The sequence below is a fragment of the Aspergillus oryzae genome, chromosome 5, assembly GCF_000184455.2.
Source record: "Aspergillus oryzae RIB40 DNA, chromosome 5".
Lineage (NCBI taxonomy): Eukaryota > Fungi > Ascomycota > Eurotiomycetes > Eurotiales > Aspergillaceae > Aspergillus > Aspergillus oryzae.
The window spans coordinates 1,339,286-1,356,762 of NC_036439.1; the positions used below are offsets into that span (position 1 = coordinate 1,339,286).

Consider the following 17,477-nt stretch of genomic DNA (forward strand, 5'->3'; position numbering starts at 1 on the left):
TGAGTTATAGTGCATTCTTGGACGTGTGAAGAGAGCGGATTGGGGAGGGATGGACGTAGCTGAAGAACATATAAATAGTAGAAAGGCTGGTGGGTGTTTCATGTGGGTTACTGGTGGTGTCTGGGGTTGTTCGGGTTCGGGGATGTAGCTTGTTTGGGGTATGATCATTCTTTCTGAGCTGTTGTCGCTGGGGGTATGGAGTATGGGGTGTGGGTGTGGTGGATGTTGGATTGAGGTCGAGGTTCGGAGTTGTGTTGTACATGGTATATATTCCGCAAGTGTCAACGTAAGTGTCGGCGGAGTATATATGCGTCCTGTATCCTATACAACGGCAGGGTAATACGACATTCTCCAAATTCTCAGATCGGACAAGGCGTCCAATGAGATCGCATCGATTTTCCCAGGATTATGCAGGTCTACCCGATCACATTCTCGAAGAGCGAACGAGACGAGCGACGTTCCGGACGAGTCCTCCGGAATTGTGTCCTGGATGGACTGTGGAGACAACCTGTAAGGGGAGCCACTTGGTGCGTCTCAGCTTTTGGTGGGCTCCACTCTTACCATGCATGTCCAGCGCATCGTTGCATAAGACTATCACTGCAAGGCCGGTTTAGTGTGTTCTGACGTCTGCGACGTATTTTCTTATTTCTTAATTTGTGTTCCGGTGTTTCTGTTGTCGGATGCTGGTGTCTGGTGAAACGCTAATGTTTGGGAATGTTGGACAGAAATAAGTAAACATGAGAGATGAAGCAAGGTGGCACAAGGCGCCGATTCTTGATCTCTGGGTGCGGTGCGCTATTTCAAAAACGAAGTGATCTGTAATGTTGATGACTTACTTTTTTCGGGGGAATGTGAGTAGTATCATTGAGAACAGAACCGTACAATTGACATCATATGCAGGCTGAACTCGGTCCTCTCTCCACCCGGTTCACCGGTCTGGATGGCATGACCGTGATCCCTCTCCAATTGGTCCGTGTCGCGTTTCAGACTCACCATGAGGGGAAAGAGCCTGTTTTAGGCCTCCCGCTTTCCAACCGTAAATAGTGGAGGACATTGAGCACATTATCCCCTCTTCATGTCGGACAAGGTCGATATGAGATCGTTAGTGGGGAGTGATCGGATGCCCTGGCCGAGAAGCGATACCCGTTGTTGCGTATAGATTAAACCGGAGCAGATAGATTGCAGACCCAGAGGTTCGTCACGCATATCGTTCCTTGGATGAGTTTCGACCCTGCTTCGGGGAGTATGCGCCGTGTCTGTTTGGCAACATCTCGGGGAGAAAAACTCGAAAACAAGTTGGACTAGCGGTGAAGCAATTCTTCTCATCTCCCCAAATTTCGGGCATCTTCTCATGGTGAAATCGTTTGATATCGTGCTGGAGTCTTTCCGAGAGAGGAACCGACGCATTGACCGTATATAGCTAGACTAACCGAACTATTTGCTGGTGTCCCGTGGAATCGTGTCCGTGCTGGGAGGCTTTGAAAGGGTGGAGACGATAGCAAAAGTTGGTTGATTTGCTTGTCGCTCGATGGCGAATGACGTGCACTGGAGGAGAGATCCTGACAAGCGTTCCATGGTCGAGGGTCGGCAACCGCACCTAAGTTTAGGACTGCGAGGTGTTGGAATGGGGCCAAAACTGTATTCGAGGATCCTTCGTTTGGAAGAGGATTCAAGTGGGAGAATGAATGGACTGTCGTTTGGAGAATAGAAAATCCAAAATGGCACAAGAGGTTAGTCGTGTATTCCGGATAGAGAGAATAATATGATGAGTACTCTTGATGGTCTGCACATGACCCCATGCCTCAGGCTCGTGTTTTTGCCCATGTGGCGCCATGTGGAATGTTTACTTTTATGTATGCCATCAATAAGTTTTGAATAGCGCATGATCAACACGGAAGAAAGAAAGTCAATTGAACGCGAAGAATGAATGGATTTAATTTATGGAAGTTTCGATGCAGCAGGGCAGCAGGTGGAAAAAATGATCTGTCGCGCCCGGAGAAGCCGATCCATGGGTATCGCGAGATCAATCAAGAATGCATGGGAACCGTGGGACATCGGATCAACCATCCTTACATACTATCAAAACTATAAATATCAATTGATAATATGGTTCCCAGATTGACTCGAGGGACAAGAAGATTGCATAACACACATACGGACATCCGGTAGACATTTACTCCGTGTGAATAAGTAATTTGAAATTCTGTGCAAAATTAATTTATTTTTATTTTTATTTTTATCAATTTTTAATCTAAATTTTTACCCCTGAAAATTCTGGAACTCCTGAAACAAGAGCGAGTCCGTGCACGGGCTCTTTTAGTCGAAGGCACGCCAAGTGGACACTCCACTGCAATGCCGTCCGTCTCGGAGCAATTGGGATCAATGCTCTTTCTTTCTTTCTTTCTTTCTTTCTTTCTTCCTTTTCTTCTTCCTGGTCAATCGTTTCCTCTGCGTTTGAAGTCTTCTAAACCTAATCCGGTCATTTGTCTTTTTTTCTTTTGATTATCATTCCCACTATTTTCCCCTCTCCTTCATTCCCGTCCGTTCCTTCTTCGAGTCTGCAGGAATCCATTAGTCTGCGTTCTAGCCGGACCGTGTTGAACCTCTTGTTAAGGCAACTATACAACTCCCCTCATACTATTATTATTTTTTATTAATTATTATTCCTTTACTTTAATTTTTCCTTTTCTTCTCCTTCCTCTCTTTCTCTCTTTCCCACTGCTTCTCCTTCCCACACCCCCCTTCCTCCCTTCTCTTGGCCAAACGCAATGCATCAGAGCCCACTATCATTCCCCCCATGCCGTCCCCTGTTTGATAAGCTTCAGTGATTCCCCCCCCGTCTCGTCCCCCATCGTGGCGGTAATCCTCCGCGTGGTGAAGTTTATTTCCTCTGCCCTTAAGGCGACCCTGGTCCCTCATTTGTGAACTTAGTCTTGACTCTGCGCCCTGCTCATTCCTACTCTGATTTTTGGTTGCCTCTGGGGAGAAATGCCGAGTGGTGGTTTGATGTGGACGCCATACCACCGTGCTACCAACCTAGTCGTTCCCTTTCTGGTCTCTCTTTGTTGGTAAGTTCATATAGTCGGTGTTGCCGGTGGATCACGGCTGACGTTCTCGGATCCTTTGGACAGGTTCGGCAGCCTATAGATTATGATATTATCTCCTGTCAAGGTTAGCGCTTCGTAGCTGCTTGCACTCAATTACGCTGACCCCCCCCCCCCGCTTCTATAGCCTGGCCTGATACTGTCGAATTTTTGAGATACCCATACGTTGACTCTGCATTTGAAGCCTTTTTTTTTTTTCGATTTTGACTGTCGCTACCTCTTTCGATAACCGGCAGCTTGCCTAGTGATACATCGCTGCATCCGCTCATTCTATGAACTCGCCATCACCTTGCATTATTCGACCGCCTGTCCCGGATACAGTGTCATCGACATCCCTGCAGCATGTCCCGCCCAAGTCTCAGTATTGGAAGTGACTCCCTGCGAAGTTGTCTAGCGCCCCGTGATCAATCGTCCGACTCCGGATCCGACATCTGTTACGACACAGCCCTGCCACCCATCACTTCCAAGCAGTTGATTCTCAACTCTCGATCGTGCCGCGGCTCCGATCCGTCCATCGTGGTAGGAAGTTTTCGTGGAAACCAAAAAGCCGCAGCAGCCCTCGGTTTCGCCCCGGACATGTCGAGCATGACGCGGGGGCCCAATGCCCATCGCCGGACCGGAAGCACCTTGAAAACCGTCATGAGAAAAATATTCACCCGCAAAGCACGGGGTCAGGCGGACGGTTGTGAGGAGGTTTCTCCGGACTTTCGGCTCAACAATTCCCAGGAATCGCGGCCAGAGAAGGACACAACGAATTACGCCGCGCTCTCGAATTCATTGAAATCAAAATACAGCAACCCGGCCCGGGACGAGCTCAAAGATCCGAAAGCTTTTGAAGATACATTATTAAAGCTCGAAATGAGGCCACCCCGAACCCGCCGAGCCACGTTGCCCAGCTTAATCTTCTCGGAAGATGACGAGTCCCGTGATGCCCTGGATGCGTTGATTCATTCAGACCCCGCGGACAGTCGAAGTAAAAGCCCCCGCCTCGGCGACCATGATGAGCGACGGCGCGAGCTCCTGCGCAGCAAGCGACGCTCACGGAGCGCAACCGCTCTGCGGGGGTTGGCCAAGAACCACCGGATGTCTCCGATTCAATGGAGAAGACGCAGTATCGAATCTTACGTCACGTCAACCGCCTGTGGCGCAACTTCCGAGACGGATTTGGTGTCTATTCGACCCCCGACACGGGGCACTGCAGTCAGTGCCCCTCAGACGGCTGTTGAGCCGTCCGTAGATGGAGTGGACCCCTTAGATGACCCTGTGGACGAAGAGCGCATACCGCCAAATGTCGGCACATTGGTCAGCGCTATGCAACACGACGAGAGTATATCATTGGAGCAGCGATTGACCACCTTGGAGGTGAAGTTGATTGACCTCGAATTTGCTATTGCCCGCATGCAGACCGAACGCAGTGAACCTTCTCCCACGGCGTCGGCAGGAAGGAAACAATCACAGAATTCGACCGAGCACAAGCGCAAAAAGTCTACGGCTCAGTCTCCACCATCCGGCAGTGAGGCTACGTCCAGCGTCGGATCGGCAGGAGATCGACCCTTGAGCACCGCTACTATCCGCCCCAGCGCACAGCACCTGCATCGTTCAAAAACCTTACAAAGCCCCTCCTTAAGCTCACTCAGTGACCATCACGCCGGAATTTCCGTAGAGCAGTACAGCGCTTTGGTCATGCTATTACGACGAGAACAAAACGCCCGCCGCAGCCTCGAACACGAGGTCTCTGGCCTACGCTCGGATATCCAGCAGCTGCAACAGCTAGCCAGGAATTCCATGGGTCTCAAAACAATGTACCCAATTCGGAGCGCTGACTCGCAGGAGTTCATCCGCCCGGACTCCAATACGATGGGGTATTCACAGACTACTTCTGTCCATACGGAACAGAAACTCGGTTCACCGTACGAGAGTGATTCGGACTACGATCGATCCGACACGCCGAAGGAGGACACATTTCGGCCGAGATGGCCGCCAAACCGACGAGTGGAAATCGGTAATATGATCTGATCGAGTCGCTGGCTTGTGACCAGCGCTTAACCTCGGAGGTCAGATTGGAACGGTCTTATTATAACCACTGCATTATGACAGGGTTTTTGACCAGGATGGAAGCTGTCTTCCTCACGATTTAATCCTTGCACTTGGCTATTGGCCATTCCCTCCACTACTGTTCTACTTATCATGTTCCCAGCTCACGACTATGTAATGATTGGTCATTCTGCTAGACTGTTCTCAGCAATGTTATCATCCTTGGATATTAGATAGCACCGGTTGCTCATAGATTTGAATATATAAACTCCCATTAGTTGAAACATCATGCAACCTCATGCAAGGCAACATGCAATACAAGACATTAACTCTCTACCCAAGAAAACTAAAGTAATAAATACTATACAATATTAATGCTGTCTAACGAATAATAAATAATAATCTAAAATACAAACTACCTACCCACCAACCAACCCGATGTATACCTTAACCCGGGTTAACCACCCATCCCATCAATCCCAATCCAATCTACATAACAATTTTTTAGAAAATCAATCCACCTTTTTCGCCTCTACAACATCACCCTCCTCTTCAATCTTCAACCTCTTCCCAAACAAAACCGTCCTCCCCAACCCAAACCCAACACTATACCCAATATAAGCCCCGACAAGAATCGTAATCGGAAACGCCTGCCACGGCCGATCCCTACAAACGTAACAAATTAGCACATTCACCTCAAACCCATTATCTCCCCACACCAAATCCAACATAAAAAAAACCCAAGAAAGAAAAAGAGAGAGAGAGAGAGAGAAATACCAATCCAAAGGAATAGGCACAGCCCCAAACCAAGCCCCAACACACGTTCCCAGCGCAGCGCCCCAAACCGCATCAGCGGGTCTCCTCGCGCCCCAGACCTCCTTCCAGACGGAACCGTCCACGCCGTGCACGTAGATGAGCGCTGTGGATGTCAATACGGCCATGTGAGCACCGCAGAGGAGCGTCTCGGGGTGGTGGGTTGTTAGCGGGGCGCCGAAGAGGATAAGCAGGATTGTGAGGACGGGGGTTGCGAGGAGGGTTGTTAGGGTTAGGGAGAGGATTGCTGGCTGTTTTTTCTTTTTGTTAGTGTTTTTTTTTTTTTGGTTCTGGGAGTTTGTGGGGTGGGCTTTTTGTGTAACAGGTGTTTTGTTTATGGACATGTACGGGTGGGTAGGTATTGAGGAGGAGGGGGGAGGGTATTTTATCAGGAGACGTACGATGAGTTTAGCAGAAAGACACGCCGACTCCGACTTTGGGGTGTTCTTGCGTCGGAGACCGATTTTGCCTGGTTTGAGGATGACACCTGACGTTGAACCTGCATTTGACGAACTCGAGGATGAATTGGCGCTGGTGGATTTGTCGTCGTCTTTTGCGGACCCCGCGGGTGGAAGACAGGTCATGACGAAGGCTACCTGCAGCAAGGCCAGGAAAGGGAGTTTGCTGAGCAGCTCGGCGACAGGGTCTGCGACGAGGGCATTGAAGCGGAGGGCGAGTAGCGCGAGGAGGAGGACTGGGTGGATGAGGGCGTAGGTTTTTGAGATGTTGTTTGGGAGGATGTGGATCGGGGGAGCGGATTTGGGAGCTGCTGGGCCCTGGGCTAGGGAGGGGGAGGGGGGTGTTGAGGACATTTTGTTATGGTTCTGCTTTTGGGCTTGCGCCCGATTGCCTCGTGGGTTGGTTGTGGGTGGTTTGAGGAGAAGTATGTATGGTGGATGGATGGGTTCGGAGATGCGGATCGAGGGTTGATGTTGATGCCTTAGGTGTCTTTGGTGGATGCCGAGGTTTCATGGAGCCTGAGGTGTCTGTTTCTGCTGGTTTTCTTATTTCCAAATACCTAGGAGTTTTTACTGTGTTGCTTCATTGACGATGGTGGATAATAAGTAATAATGACATTCAAGTCTAGATACTAAGCATCTATTCTTAACCTGTCCTTCAAATCCAAGCTCTATATATCCCATCCAGAGCTCACGCTAACCGTCCTATTCAACATGGCACCAAGCCAAAGAAACAACATACATACATGAATCATGGCCCATCAAGCATCACCAAGAAAAACGGGGTATGAAAAACAAATGAAATACGAACCAGCCCAACAATCATCATCCAAGGCCTCCATCATATCCCTGCTCCAGTAGTAATCACATCGTCAAGACATACGAAACATGACCAGGCACAGACCCGGTGCGAAACCAATAAAAGTCAAGTTTGTAAACACGATGGTACACTAGTTCCCAAGGAACTGAGAGGTCTCGATGTCTCCCTTGTGGGATTCGAAAGTAGGCAGAGTCGCTGCAGATCCCGTCTCTGCAGGTCGCGTCTCCGGAGGGTGCGTCTCCGCCACCCCGTTTTCCTTCTTCGCCTCCAGCTCGACGGGCGCAGCAGGGCTATCCGGGGTGCGCGGTTCTTCCGGGATTGCTGGCGGCATACCTGACCCAGGGAGAGGAGACACTGGCGTGCTGTTGATTTCCTGGAGCTCTCTTGTCACATCAATTGGCGCCGGCGGAGCAGGTCGCACGTGACTGCTTTCCTTAGGGGCGGGAGAGAGCGTCTGGCTTGAGACAGATTTCTCTGCGTCTGAATGTACGGGAGGACTCCTTGTCCGGTCCCTTTCGGTGTCCATGACTCCGTCCCGAACCTGCGCAACCTTGGCCTTGAACTTTCCAAACAAGCTGCGCTTCTCCGGCTCGGACGAGTCCTTACCATTGTTGTTCACTTCAGCGTCCAGGCTGAGCGGCTGAAACGAATGCTCGCTGGCAAACTGCTGGAGATCAGACGGCGAGCTTTTGCTGGAGTGATGCCAGCTGCCAAACGAGCTTGTACTGCGGTCAGCTCCTGGGTTAGAAGCCAAGAGCGGCGGGGACCCTAGTCCGAGTCCAATTTGCTCATTACTCCGTTTTGCAGACCGAGGAAACCTCCAGCTCCGCCGATGCTCCTTGCGCTCTGCGCGAGAGGCGTCGTCAATGGGGTCAGCATCAGATAGATCGGTGAATGATGACCGCGAGTTCATTGACGGAGTGCGTGACCCATATGGCCTCAAAGTGGTATCGGATGGGTGTCCAGCCTCATTCGGGCCCGCTGGCTTCTCCGGTTTCCCATCTTGTTGGGAATCATCTTCTGGATTAGGAGCATTCAAGGGTTTGGGGGTGTCCCCCCCAGCATCGGTAGGATCAGACGGCCGGGGCGGTGGGATGCCAATTCCCGAGTCCGACGTGGCGGCTTGTAAGGACTGGGATGAACTCTGTGCACTGGCACTAGCGCTCCCTGGGATTCGTTTCTTCTTGAGCCGGTTGGGCTGCCGTGGCTCCTTCTCGCTGCCGGAAGGCGGTGACTTGCTGAAAAGACTGGATAATTTCCGCTCCTTTGTTGGTGTCACAGCGGCGCGCGGAGGCGAAGAGGGCACCGCCAGAGTGTCTTGAGAAGGCTTCTCGGCGATGGGCGAGTGGGTGGCAGTGGCATTGGAAATTGGAATCGGACCGTGGGTAGATGTGTGAACATACACGAGACCTGTGGTGGCAGTTTCACTGCCCTGGGTCGGGGGCTGGGGTTTCGCGGGTTGGGGTTTCTGGGATTGGGGTTTCTGTTCGGGGCCAGGTGGTGTTCGGCTAGGCGACTGCGAGCGCTGTGTCGAAGTTTGTCCTGGCGTGTTCCCACCAGGCGCTTCGGCCACTCGCCCGTATCTGGCTTGTGCAATGGCTGGCGACATTTTGGACGGTAGAGTGTTGCTTCGGTGGACTCCCGCGCCGCTCATGGACGTAGGGGTCGCGGGGCTGGCATTGTTCGAGTTCGAATTGCGAGAGTTCTTGGAAGACACCGAAACATTTCGGCGAAGACTGCCAAACTTCCGGAAACTCTCTGCACCACCACTAGCACTTGAGACGGAGCGCCGCACTGTGGAATGGGAGGTCGGGCGCAGCATACCCCCTTCCACTTCCTTCACAGTCGCCTCGTCTGCAGCGGTCCCGTTCATGCCGAACAGGAAGTGATCCTGGTTTTCGATCAAAAATATCAACACATCCTGGCTCAGCTTGTATTCTTCCGGCGACATATCGTGCTGGGGGTGGGAGAGCAGTCCGGGCTGGAAGATTGCAGAGAGATTGGCCGATGTCATCCGATTCTGGTCAGACTTGGAAGCAAAGACCGCCAACAGATCGAGAATGTACAGGAGTAGTTGTTTGTTCAACGGGGGCAGTTCTCTAATTAGCTGCTGGTATGCGGCGACCGCTTTCGCATGGTCGAACTTGTCGCCTTCGTTTGTAGGCCCCCCGCCCTGCACCTGTTTCTGATAAATGCGTAGGGGCTCGCGGAAGCGCTCGTAGAATTCTAATGGGACGATCGGCTCGGGGAGTTGGTTCAGATACCGACGGAGGACATTAGCAGCGTCGTGTACCGTATAGCCCGTCCAATCCAGGCCCTTTCCATATCTCTCGGGAGAATCGAAGATCTCCTGCAGATCCTTGATGCGCTTGGCGGATCCGTTGAGTCGAAAAATTCCTTCGACATCCGTCGCTAACCCACAGATCAGCCAACTGACCGACAAGTTCTCAACCGGAGTGTGTACCTTTTTCCTTGAGGAAGACCCCACATTTCGCGACTACAATGGGCACGTAGCCGTAGATAAAGCTCTCGCCATTGTCGTTCGTCAGGGAAATAGCGACGTTGGCATATTTGATGCTAATATTGAGGGGGACGCCGAAGATACCCTGCGGTTTTTCTGTGGCCGGTCAGTCATCAGGTCTAGGAGGCGACGGTGGTGACAAGAAATGCGAGTCATGACGTATGACAGGTATCTTCACGAAAGATATTGTCGAGGGCCAAGACCAAATGCGACCTTCAGGTATGAAACTAGCCAAAGTAAGGCATCCTCGCCCGTCGCAACTTCGGCCTGCAGGCTCCCCCCAAACAATGTCCCTCCCCACGCATACACACGTACCTTTGGGCTCCTCTTTCCTGGTATTTCTCTTGAACTGTCTCCACCACGAAGTCAAGTCGCGTTTCGACGGTGGCGATGCGGCGATAAATCTAGGTTGGGTGGTTGTGGGAGGTAGCGATTGAAACGCCTCGGCGCCTTGAGATTTGCCCGTAACCATGATGGGACGCTGTGTGATGGGAACGGGAGGCTAGTACAATGCGACAGGATTATATGGTCCAGACCGATGAACCGAGGGATCTGTCACCGCCCTTCGTGTTTGCGCAAGAAATTCCGGGGCTGGGGGGGATTTAACGGTCCCCAAAATAGCACGAGGAACTAGTCAGCGTGGCAGCGGGTGGTCAAGTGCCGCGCCGTCCGCAAGTAGTCACTCGAGAACAGGCACGGTGGGCCACGAGAATTGGGAACCGAGCACGACCGAACGAGTGGGAAAATAATTCTAATGGACGACACGAGGGATTATGAAATATGGAAAGTTGAAGGATATAAAAGATACAGAAGGGGAACGCAGATGAAAAGGGGGGATCCAGGTCAGAGAGGGAGGTTGTGCAAAGGAGACGAGAATGAGTGAGGGAGAGGGAGAGGGAGAGGGAGAGGGGACGAAGAAAGAAGGATGGGGAGATGACCTGAATGGACTGTCAATGAATGAATGGGGGGGGGGCAAAGAAAGGAAAACGGTAATTTGATGGATGATCGATCGGAGAACACACACACAACTTTGGGAAATAGGGAGACTAGAATCTTTTCCTTCTCTTGTTGGTGGATTCAATCAAATAATATAATAGAATTCTTCTAATAATAATCGAAAAGTCGATTGGGGATTAGTATGCGGTGGTGGTTATTGGTATGGGGTACAACATATTGACACTAATATAATCGACAGTGTCAACCGGGGCAAGTGTGTAGGTAAGTGTATCAAAAAAAATCAATAGCTCCAACGCTAAGAACCGTCGGCCCCAGAATCACAAGGAGGAAGGAAAGGGGGAAAAAAGAAAAAGGAAAAAGAGAATAAGATAAAGGAAGAGAAAAGTGGTGGTTCTTCAGAAGTCGGTCTCTGGTAGGCTCACGTCCTCTTGATGAGATGAGAATTTAATCCATCCGTCAGACAGACCAGGAACCAGTCGGACCAAAATTTCATGTCAATCACTGTTTCTTTAGAGAGGGACCCAGACCCAAGGATCCAGAGTCTCTTCTGGACCCAACAAGGGTTCACTATAGCGCGGGATTATCTGAAACTAAAGGATTCCCTAACGGAAAAGGTAGAGTTTAATAGGACTAGTCAGGATAAGCGAAGGTCCCGTGAGGAAGCAGAGACGAAGCTATACATACATCGTCATACACTTTTTTATTTTTTCAGAGCAAGAAGGAATGGGGAAGAATTCAACTAAAACAGTTCAAGAACAAACGATGACTATATTAATCTGTAGACGACTACGATTCGGCTGACAAGGACTGTTGATCTATATTAAGAATGGATTAAAGAAATGCAACGTTGTGTTCAAAATGACTGCCGCACCATCAGCGTCCATGGTTATTTCCCCAACAGCAATCATCATCGTTCTCGTGTCATCCGAAATGCCAATCCGAAACAAAAAGGAAAAAGAAGAACCACCCCCTCTCTCTTCTCTGACGAGTCAGGGATAATCAGACTCCGTGACAACGCAATGACCAATGAAGGCAGAAGAAGGGCGTTGAACGCCCCTGGTGTCCGTGGTGCCGGTATTTTGCCCACCGCCGATCTTCTGGTTGGAGAGAGCCTCTCCAGGCTCTCCCTGCGAGTTGATTGCTCGAGTAATGAGGGTTGACCGTCAGCCAACCGTGGTTCCCTTCATGCCACCGCGCCTGGAGACCGTGTTCTGGTCCCCTGTGGGTAGTCGGTTCTTTTTTTACTCTGGTGATTGACGGTACCCTTGCCGAATTGGGTTGGTAGACGTCGTCACGTTGCGGTGCTCCGAGGCTGGATGACTCAGCCATTCCCAACTTATGTAAGTTATCACATGACCATCACGGGGTTCGGGGTCAGGTGAAGTGGACGTCACATGAGGTCATGTGAGACCAGAGCCTGCGGTCTTGTTCAGAGCTCCGAAGCTTCGACCGCCCAGAAGAATAAAAGAAGATTGTTATTTCTTATCACGCCGCCAAACCCTCCATCATCCGCTCTCTTCAAAACTTACACATCTAATATCATAATGGAAGGGTACGTTTATCCTTGTTTTCCTTGGCTTCTGTTGATTTAGTTTTGGGTTTATGCCTCCGGTGCGGACAACAAACTGCTGGCTGATGCTAACTAATTATTCCTAGACTCAATGCCTCGGAACAGCGCGAGTTCGCCGCTCGCATGGAGAGGAAGCAGCTGAAGGAGTTCATGACCGTATGTGATGCCAGATCTCAATTTAACTTCGAACATCTGCTCTATTCGGAAAACATTCGACATATTATCCCTACCTACGCCTGCATGTCCCAACAATATCTAACTGGAACCCTTTCGATTTAGATGTACTCCAAGCTCGTCCAGCGCTGCTTCGATGACTGTGTCAACGACTTCACCACCAAGTCTTTGATCTCCCGCGAGGAGGGCTGCACCCTCCGCTGTGTGGACAAGTTCCTGAAGGGCTCTCAACGCTTGAACGAACGCTTCCAGGAGCAGAACGCCGCCATGATGCAGAGCGGCCAGATGCCCGGTCGGTAATGGATTGATTGAATGATCTGCTTGTTCTTCTGGGTTCGGCGGTTCGTGTACAAACTAGACTTTTCGAATGATGACCCCCATTGATTGCATTTGGTCTAAGATTCGGCTATGATCTGGATGAGCAGGGCTTCCGCTTTGTTGAGTCACGAGTACTCAATGGTCGTATATCTATGCTGCTGTTTAGCTTGTGCCCTCGGAAATATACTGTACAATATAGTGATTATGGACATGCAATGGACCCTTGATGGGTATGTTAAGGTATTTAATTGAAACCATCAGGCGTTGTTTTCGTGCCAACGATTGCTGTCAAGTAAACGAATGATACCAAGGAATTAGAAAAAAGGGCAAATTCCAAGTAACCAGGCTTTCTCGATTTAATCACGACAATCCTATATTACACTTGTTATCAACCCTTACTCCAACCAGATACTGGTGACGGGAGCGGAGGAACGATGTTGCGAGGAGTCTGGGTAAGGGACAAACAAGTCGGCTAATGGAAACCATCACCCTTTTTGGGGAGTGGACGAGTGATCCACCGCAGGATGAACCATTCAGAGCCGTACTTTTCCGCCCAGTTCCATTCCTTTTCCGAGCGGAACTTCTCCTCAGCCGACGTGCTCATGTCAGCGGAAGAGAGAATCTCCTTTCATTCATATTAAGAGCACGGACCACGTGGATAACATTACCCGATTGGGACCCCGTGCTCTCACTTCTTCCTCCATTTCAATCTCGCAGTAAATAGTATACCTAGATGGGAATGTCTATCGCTCCAGAAGTATGCAGGTCATCCTGATAAGCACAAGGGGCAATCGACTATCATTGGGGTTCTTTATCGTTGCAGGAACATGGTTTAGTCCCAATAAATACCCGCGCTGGGCGTTGACTATCGATTGCATCATGGGCCCCCCCAAACACCATGCGGAGAGAATGAGGGGATTGTGAAAAATAAATGAATATATATATATATAAAAAAAAAAAAAAAAAAGGCAATCATGAAACCAATGTCTTAGCTATCTATAGGAGTTCGAAGTAAGATAGCTCCAACGATGCTCTCCCCTCATGGTCCAACACTTCCCCCACCCCCTCTCCCCTCATCGCCAAAAAAAAGACCCCACCATGGCACGCTCCCGTTTTAAGCAACTCATTCCCTACCATTTCTTCACCTTCTGGTTCGTCCTTCCATCTATCTTTTCTTTTCTTTCCTTTCCTTCATCACCCCGTTTTGAACTCATCAATTTCTCTTCCTCCGTTCAGTCTTCTCATAACCTTTAGATACCCTCACCATGGCTGATACTGTTGGAAAGGTAACTACCCCGCCATCCCACTTTGCCTCAACTGTTATTCGCCGAGCTTAGCTGACTTCTCTAGACCATCACTTGTAAGGTAAATACCTGACTTACGATGCTAGTTTATTCCGTCTCAGTCCGACTAAACATCTTATAGGCTGCCGTTGCCTGGGCTGCCGGCGAGCCCCTCTCCATTGAGGACATCGAGGTCGCTCCCCCCAAGGCTCACGAAGTCCGCATTCAAGTTCACCACACTGGTGTCTGCCACACTGGTTCGTCGCCCCCGCTCCCTCGCTGCCCCGGTGGAAACTGACAATCGTAGACGCCTACACTCTCTCCGGAAAGGACCCGGAAGGTGCTTTCCCCGTCGTCCTCGGTCACGAGGGTGCTGGTATCGTCGAGTCTGTCGGCGAGGGCGTCACCTCCGTGAAGCCCGGCGACTATGTCATTGCTCTTTAGTACGCTCCGCCCGAGGCCCTTGTGTAGAGCACCGCTAACTTCTATCAGCACCCCCGAATGCCGTGAGTGCAAGTTCTGCAAGTCCGGCAAGACCAACCTGTGCGGCAAGATCCGTGCCACCCAGGGTAAGGGTGTGATGCCCGACGGTACTTCCCGCTTCAAGGCCCGCGGCAAGGACCTCCTCCACTTCATGGGTACCTCCACTTTCTCTCAGTACACCGTTGTCGCCGACATCTCTGTCGTCGCTGTGACTCCCAAGATCCCCACCGACCGCTCCTGCTTGCTGGGTTGCGGTATCACCACCGGTTACGGTGCGGCCGTCGTCACCGCCAAGGTTGAGGAGGGCTCGAACGTTGCCATCTTCGGTGCCGGCTGTGTCGGTCTCTCCGTCATCCAGGGTGCCGTCAAGAACAAGGCCGGCAAGATCATCGCCGTCGACGTCAACGACGGCAAGGAGGCCTGGGCCCGCAAGTTCGGTGCCACCCACTTCGTCAATCCCACTAAGCTCAACGGCAAGACTATCCAGGAGGAGCTGATTGAGATGACCGATGGTGGTTGCGATTACACTTTCGACTGCACGGGTAACGTCGGCGTCATGCGTGCTGCCCTGGAGGCTTGCCACAAGGGTTGGGGTGAGAGTATCGTCATTGGTGTTGCTGCTGCTGGACAGGAGATCTCTACCAGACGTAAGTTTCCAATTCCTCCTTTGCAGTATATATTTCCTTGTACTCACTGGAACCAGCATTCCAACTCGTCACCGGTCGTGTATGGAAGGGTTGCGCCTTCGGTGGTATCAAGGGCCGTACCCAATTGCCCGGCTTGGTTGATGACTACCTGAATAACGAGCTTAAGGTTGATGAGTTCATTACCCACCGTGAAACTCTGGACAACATCAACGCTGCCTTCGAGCAGATGCACCACGGTGACTGTATCCGCTGCGTCGTGGACTGCCGTCAATAAATTGTTTTGAAAAGTGTTTAATCTGTATGCTCGCTTGATGATATCAATGTATGAATTATGTATGATTGAAAGCCATAGTAAGCCAAGAATGATAGAGCAATTGCAACACAACCAAGAAGAGAGTCAAGAAACGTGTCCCTCCTGGGTCTGGACGTATATTTATGTAAGGACCTGTCGGCGTAGGCCCTCAAGGTCCCCAAGCGGGGTTGCTCTGACCTCATGGGCTATGCTGCATAGGACCATGCAGTTTTCGACAGCTATCATAGCCGGAAAATATTACTTGGACAAGGCAGTTGACCGTTTTTTACAAGTCGGCTTGAGAGAGTGGAAATAGAATTCCGATATGGTTCGATTGACAAGTCGTAATATGTATTATAGCAGCCGTGGTCTCATGTAGAGCCTTTACCCGATGGAACATGGCCCCGAAAGTCGTACTGGCCTGCAATATCGAATAGCGACGGGTGAGTATCTTAGATAGTATTTGATTGACACTTGCGACGTCCATGCCAAGCTACGGCGATAAGGGGGCTTGTTTGTATCATCTATTCATTCCTGGTCTTTTGACCCGTTGATGCCGGCCGGTTGAGAGGACGATGTTCAACGATGAAGACAAGCTTCAGAAAATTAACCTAGTAAACTAAGTACGATTTTCCAGACATCAATCTATACGATGGAAATAAAGATAGGTGGGAAAAAAGAATTGCCTTATAAAAGACCAAGAGTTCTTGATATATATAAACAGCCAGTGCGTCGGATAGAAGTGAAGGGTCAAATATATAATGAAACTTCAATGCTGGAAACTTGACAGAGCTGACTTGACATTCAACCAAGACGAACATCGTAGACAGCCTTTATACAGAAAATGATATTATAGAAAGCAATTTATGTTGGTGGGTGCTTCATGATACCAAAATCAGAGAACAACACAAGGTGACATTAGTCATCAGGCACCAGATTTGGGCCTCCTTAAATACTAGTGACTTGCTTCCTATTCTTGAAACCCCAAGAAACCTGCCAAAATAAGACAGCGATTGGAATCACTAACAGTAAGGTCCAGACTAAGCCTGAAAGAATCAATACAGTTATCGAGAAGACCCAGAACACCGGGGCCATGATTCGAGCTCCAGACTCACCCACAGCCCCGAGTGTCATCTCGTCAGTGGATATAGATAGGATGACCTGCATCGAAGACAATACAAGTGATATGCTCGCAAACCCAAATATTAGAGGAGCAGAGATCCGCTGCAAATACGTCTATACAGACCAGTAAGGTACGTCATAAAACCAGATTGTCTTTGCACATGGTGGTTGGAACAGCCGGACAGCCCAGTTCAACCGTGAAAGGCACAACTGACCGTAGTGGTAGCGTTTGGCCACCTGCGTATCCTCGCAATGTCGGAAGTGCTGGATGAACTGGCACCAAGCATTCCAAGTGACAGTCTCGGGAATGAGATGATGGACGTGTACAAGCGCAAAATCTGAGCGATGCTTAATTAGGTGGGCGTACGATCGGACAAAGCCTAATGCAACGGAACGTTTGTTGGTGCCATGCGAAGAGAGGTGTCCCGTCCAGAAGTCATGATTCAGCAGACACTCTGGTAAAGGTTTTATATAAAACTTGTCCCGATGCCAAACAAGATGTAGCTGGGGGTTTTCAACGGGCACAACCTCCCGTCCTTTTAATTTCTGTTCGTGAAGTGCGTCGATGCTTGTTCCAGACTTTCTGGCTACAAGCCAGAGCCTTGGATAGAGCTCATCCAGGACTGGCGTATTCAGTTCCTGAGCTAGAAATACGTCGAGCCGATCTACCAAACTTCTCGGACATTCCTGCTGATCGTCTGTGGGGCGGATTCTGGCACAGCACTGCTTCACAGCCGCAGATCCATTGACCTCGGGGCGCCAGATGATTCCTGTTTAGGAAAGCCTAAGCCAACCTAACTGAAGTGGCGCATGGAGGGCGTGAGTGGGTCGCCTTCCCGTCAGCCCTATCAATGACCAGTATCGCCGCAAGGCACAGCACA

General features: G+C 50.4%; 5 protein-coding genes across 5 annotated transcripts; 2 read left to right on the top strand and 3 right to left on the bottom strand.

Annotated features, from left to right (window-relative positions):
* Positions 1-3,446: 3,446 nt before the first annotated feature.
* On the top strand, positions 3,447-5,120 carry AO090701000377 (uncharacterized protein; the record flags this gene model as incomplete). The annotated part of the gene is made up of 1 exon (XM_001823177.3): positions 3,447-5,120. The coding sequence occupies one exon, from the start codon at positions 3,447-3,449 to the stop codon at positions 5,118-5,120; it is 1,674 nt and encodes a 557-aa protein (XP_001823229.1).
* Positions 5,121-5,650: 530 nt separating this feature from the next.
* Positions 5,651-6,763, bottom strand: AO090701000376 (PIG-F family protein; the record flags this gene model as incomplete). The annotated part of the gene is made up of 2 exons (XM_023237344.1): positions 5,651-5,804; positions 5,916-6,763. The coding sequence occupies 2 exons, from the start codon at positions 6,761-6,763 to the stop codon at positions 5,651-5,653; spliced, it is 1,002 nt and encodes a 333-aa protein (XP_023092110.1).
* Positions 6,764-7,359: 596 nt separating this feature from the next.
* On the bottom strand, positions 7,360-10,222 carry AO090701000375 (putative Rho GTPase activator (Sac7); the record flags this gene model as incomplete). The annotated part of the gene is made up of 3 exons (XM_023237345.1): positions 7,360-9,641; positions 9,694-9,846; positions 9,910-10,222. 3 exons carry the CDS (start codon positions 10,220-10,222, stop codon positions 7,360-7,362), a joined length of 2,748 nt encoding a protein of 915 aa, XP_023092109.1.
* Positions 10,223-14,034: 3,812 nt separating this feature from the next.
* On the top strand, positions 14,035-15,456 carry AO090701000373 (bifunctional alcohol dehydrogenase/S-(hydroxymethyl)glutathione dehydrogenase; the record flags this gene model as incomplete). Its single annotated transcript, XM_023237346.1, has 5 exons — positions 14,035-14,055; positions 14,195-14,309; positions 14,360-14,495; positions 14,545-15,182; positions 15,239-15,456. 5 exons carry the CDS (start codon positions 14,035-14,037, stop codon positions 15,454-15,456), a joined length of 1,128 nt encoding a protein of 375 aa, XP_023092108.1.
* Positions 15,457-16,422: 966 nt separating this feature from the next.
* Positions 16,423-17,408, bottom strand: AO090701000372 (uncharacterized protein; the record flags this gene model as incomplete). The annotated part of the gene is given in 4 exon segments (XM_023237347.1): positions 16,423-16,520; positions 16,590-16,710; positions 16,717-17,366; positions 17,396-17,408. Coding segments are annotated over 4 exon segments (882 nt in total).
* Positions 17,409-17,477: the final 69 nt, after the last annotated feature.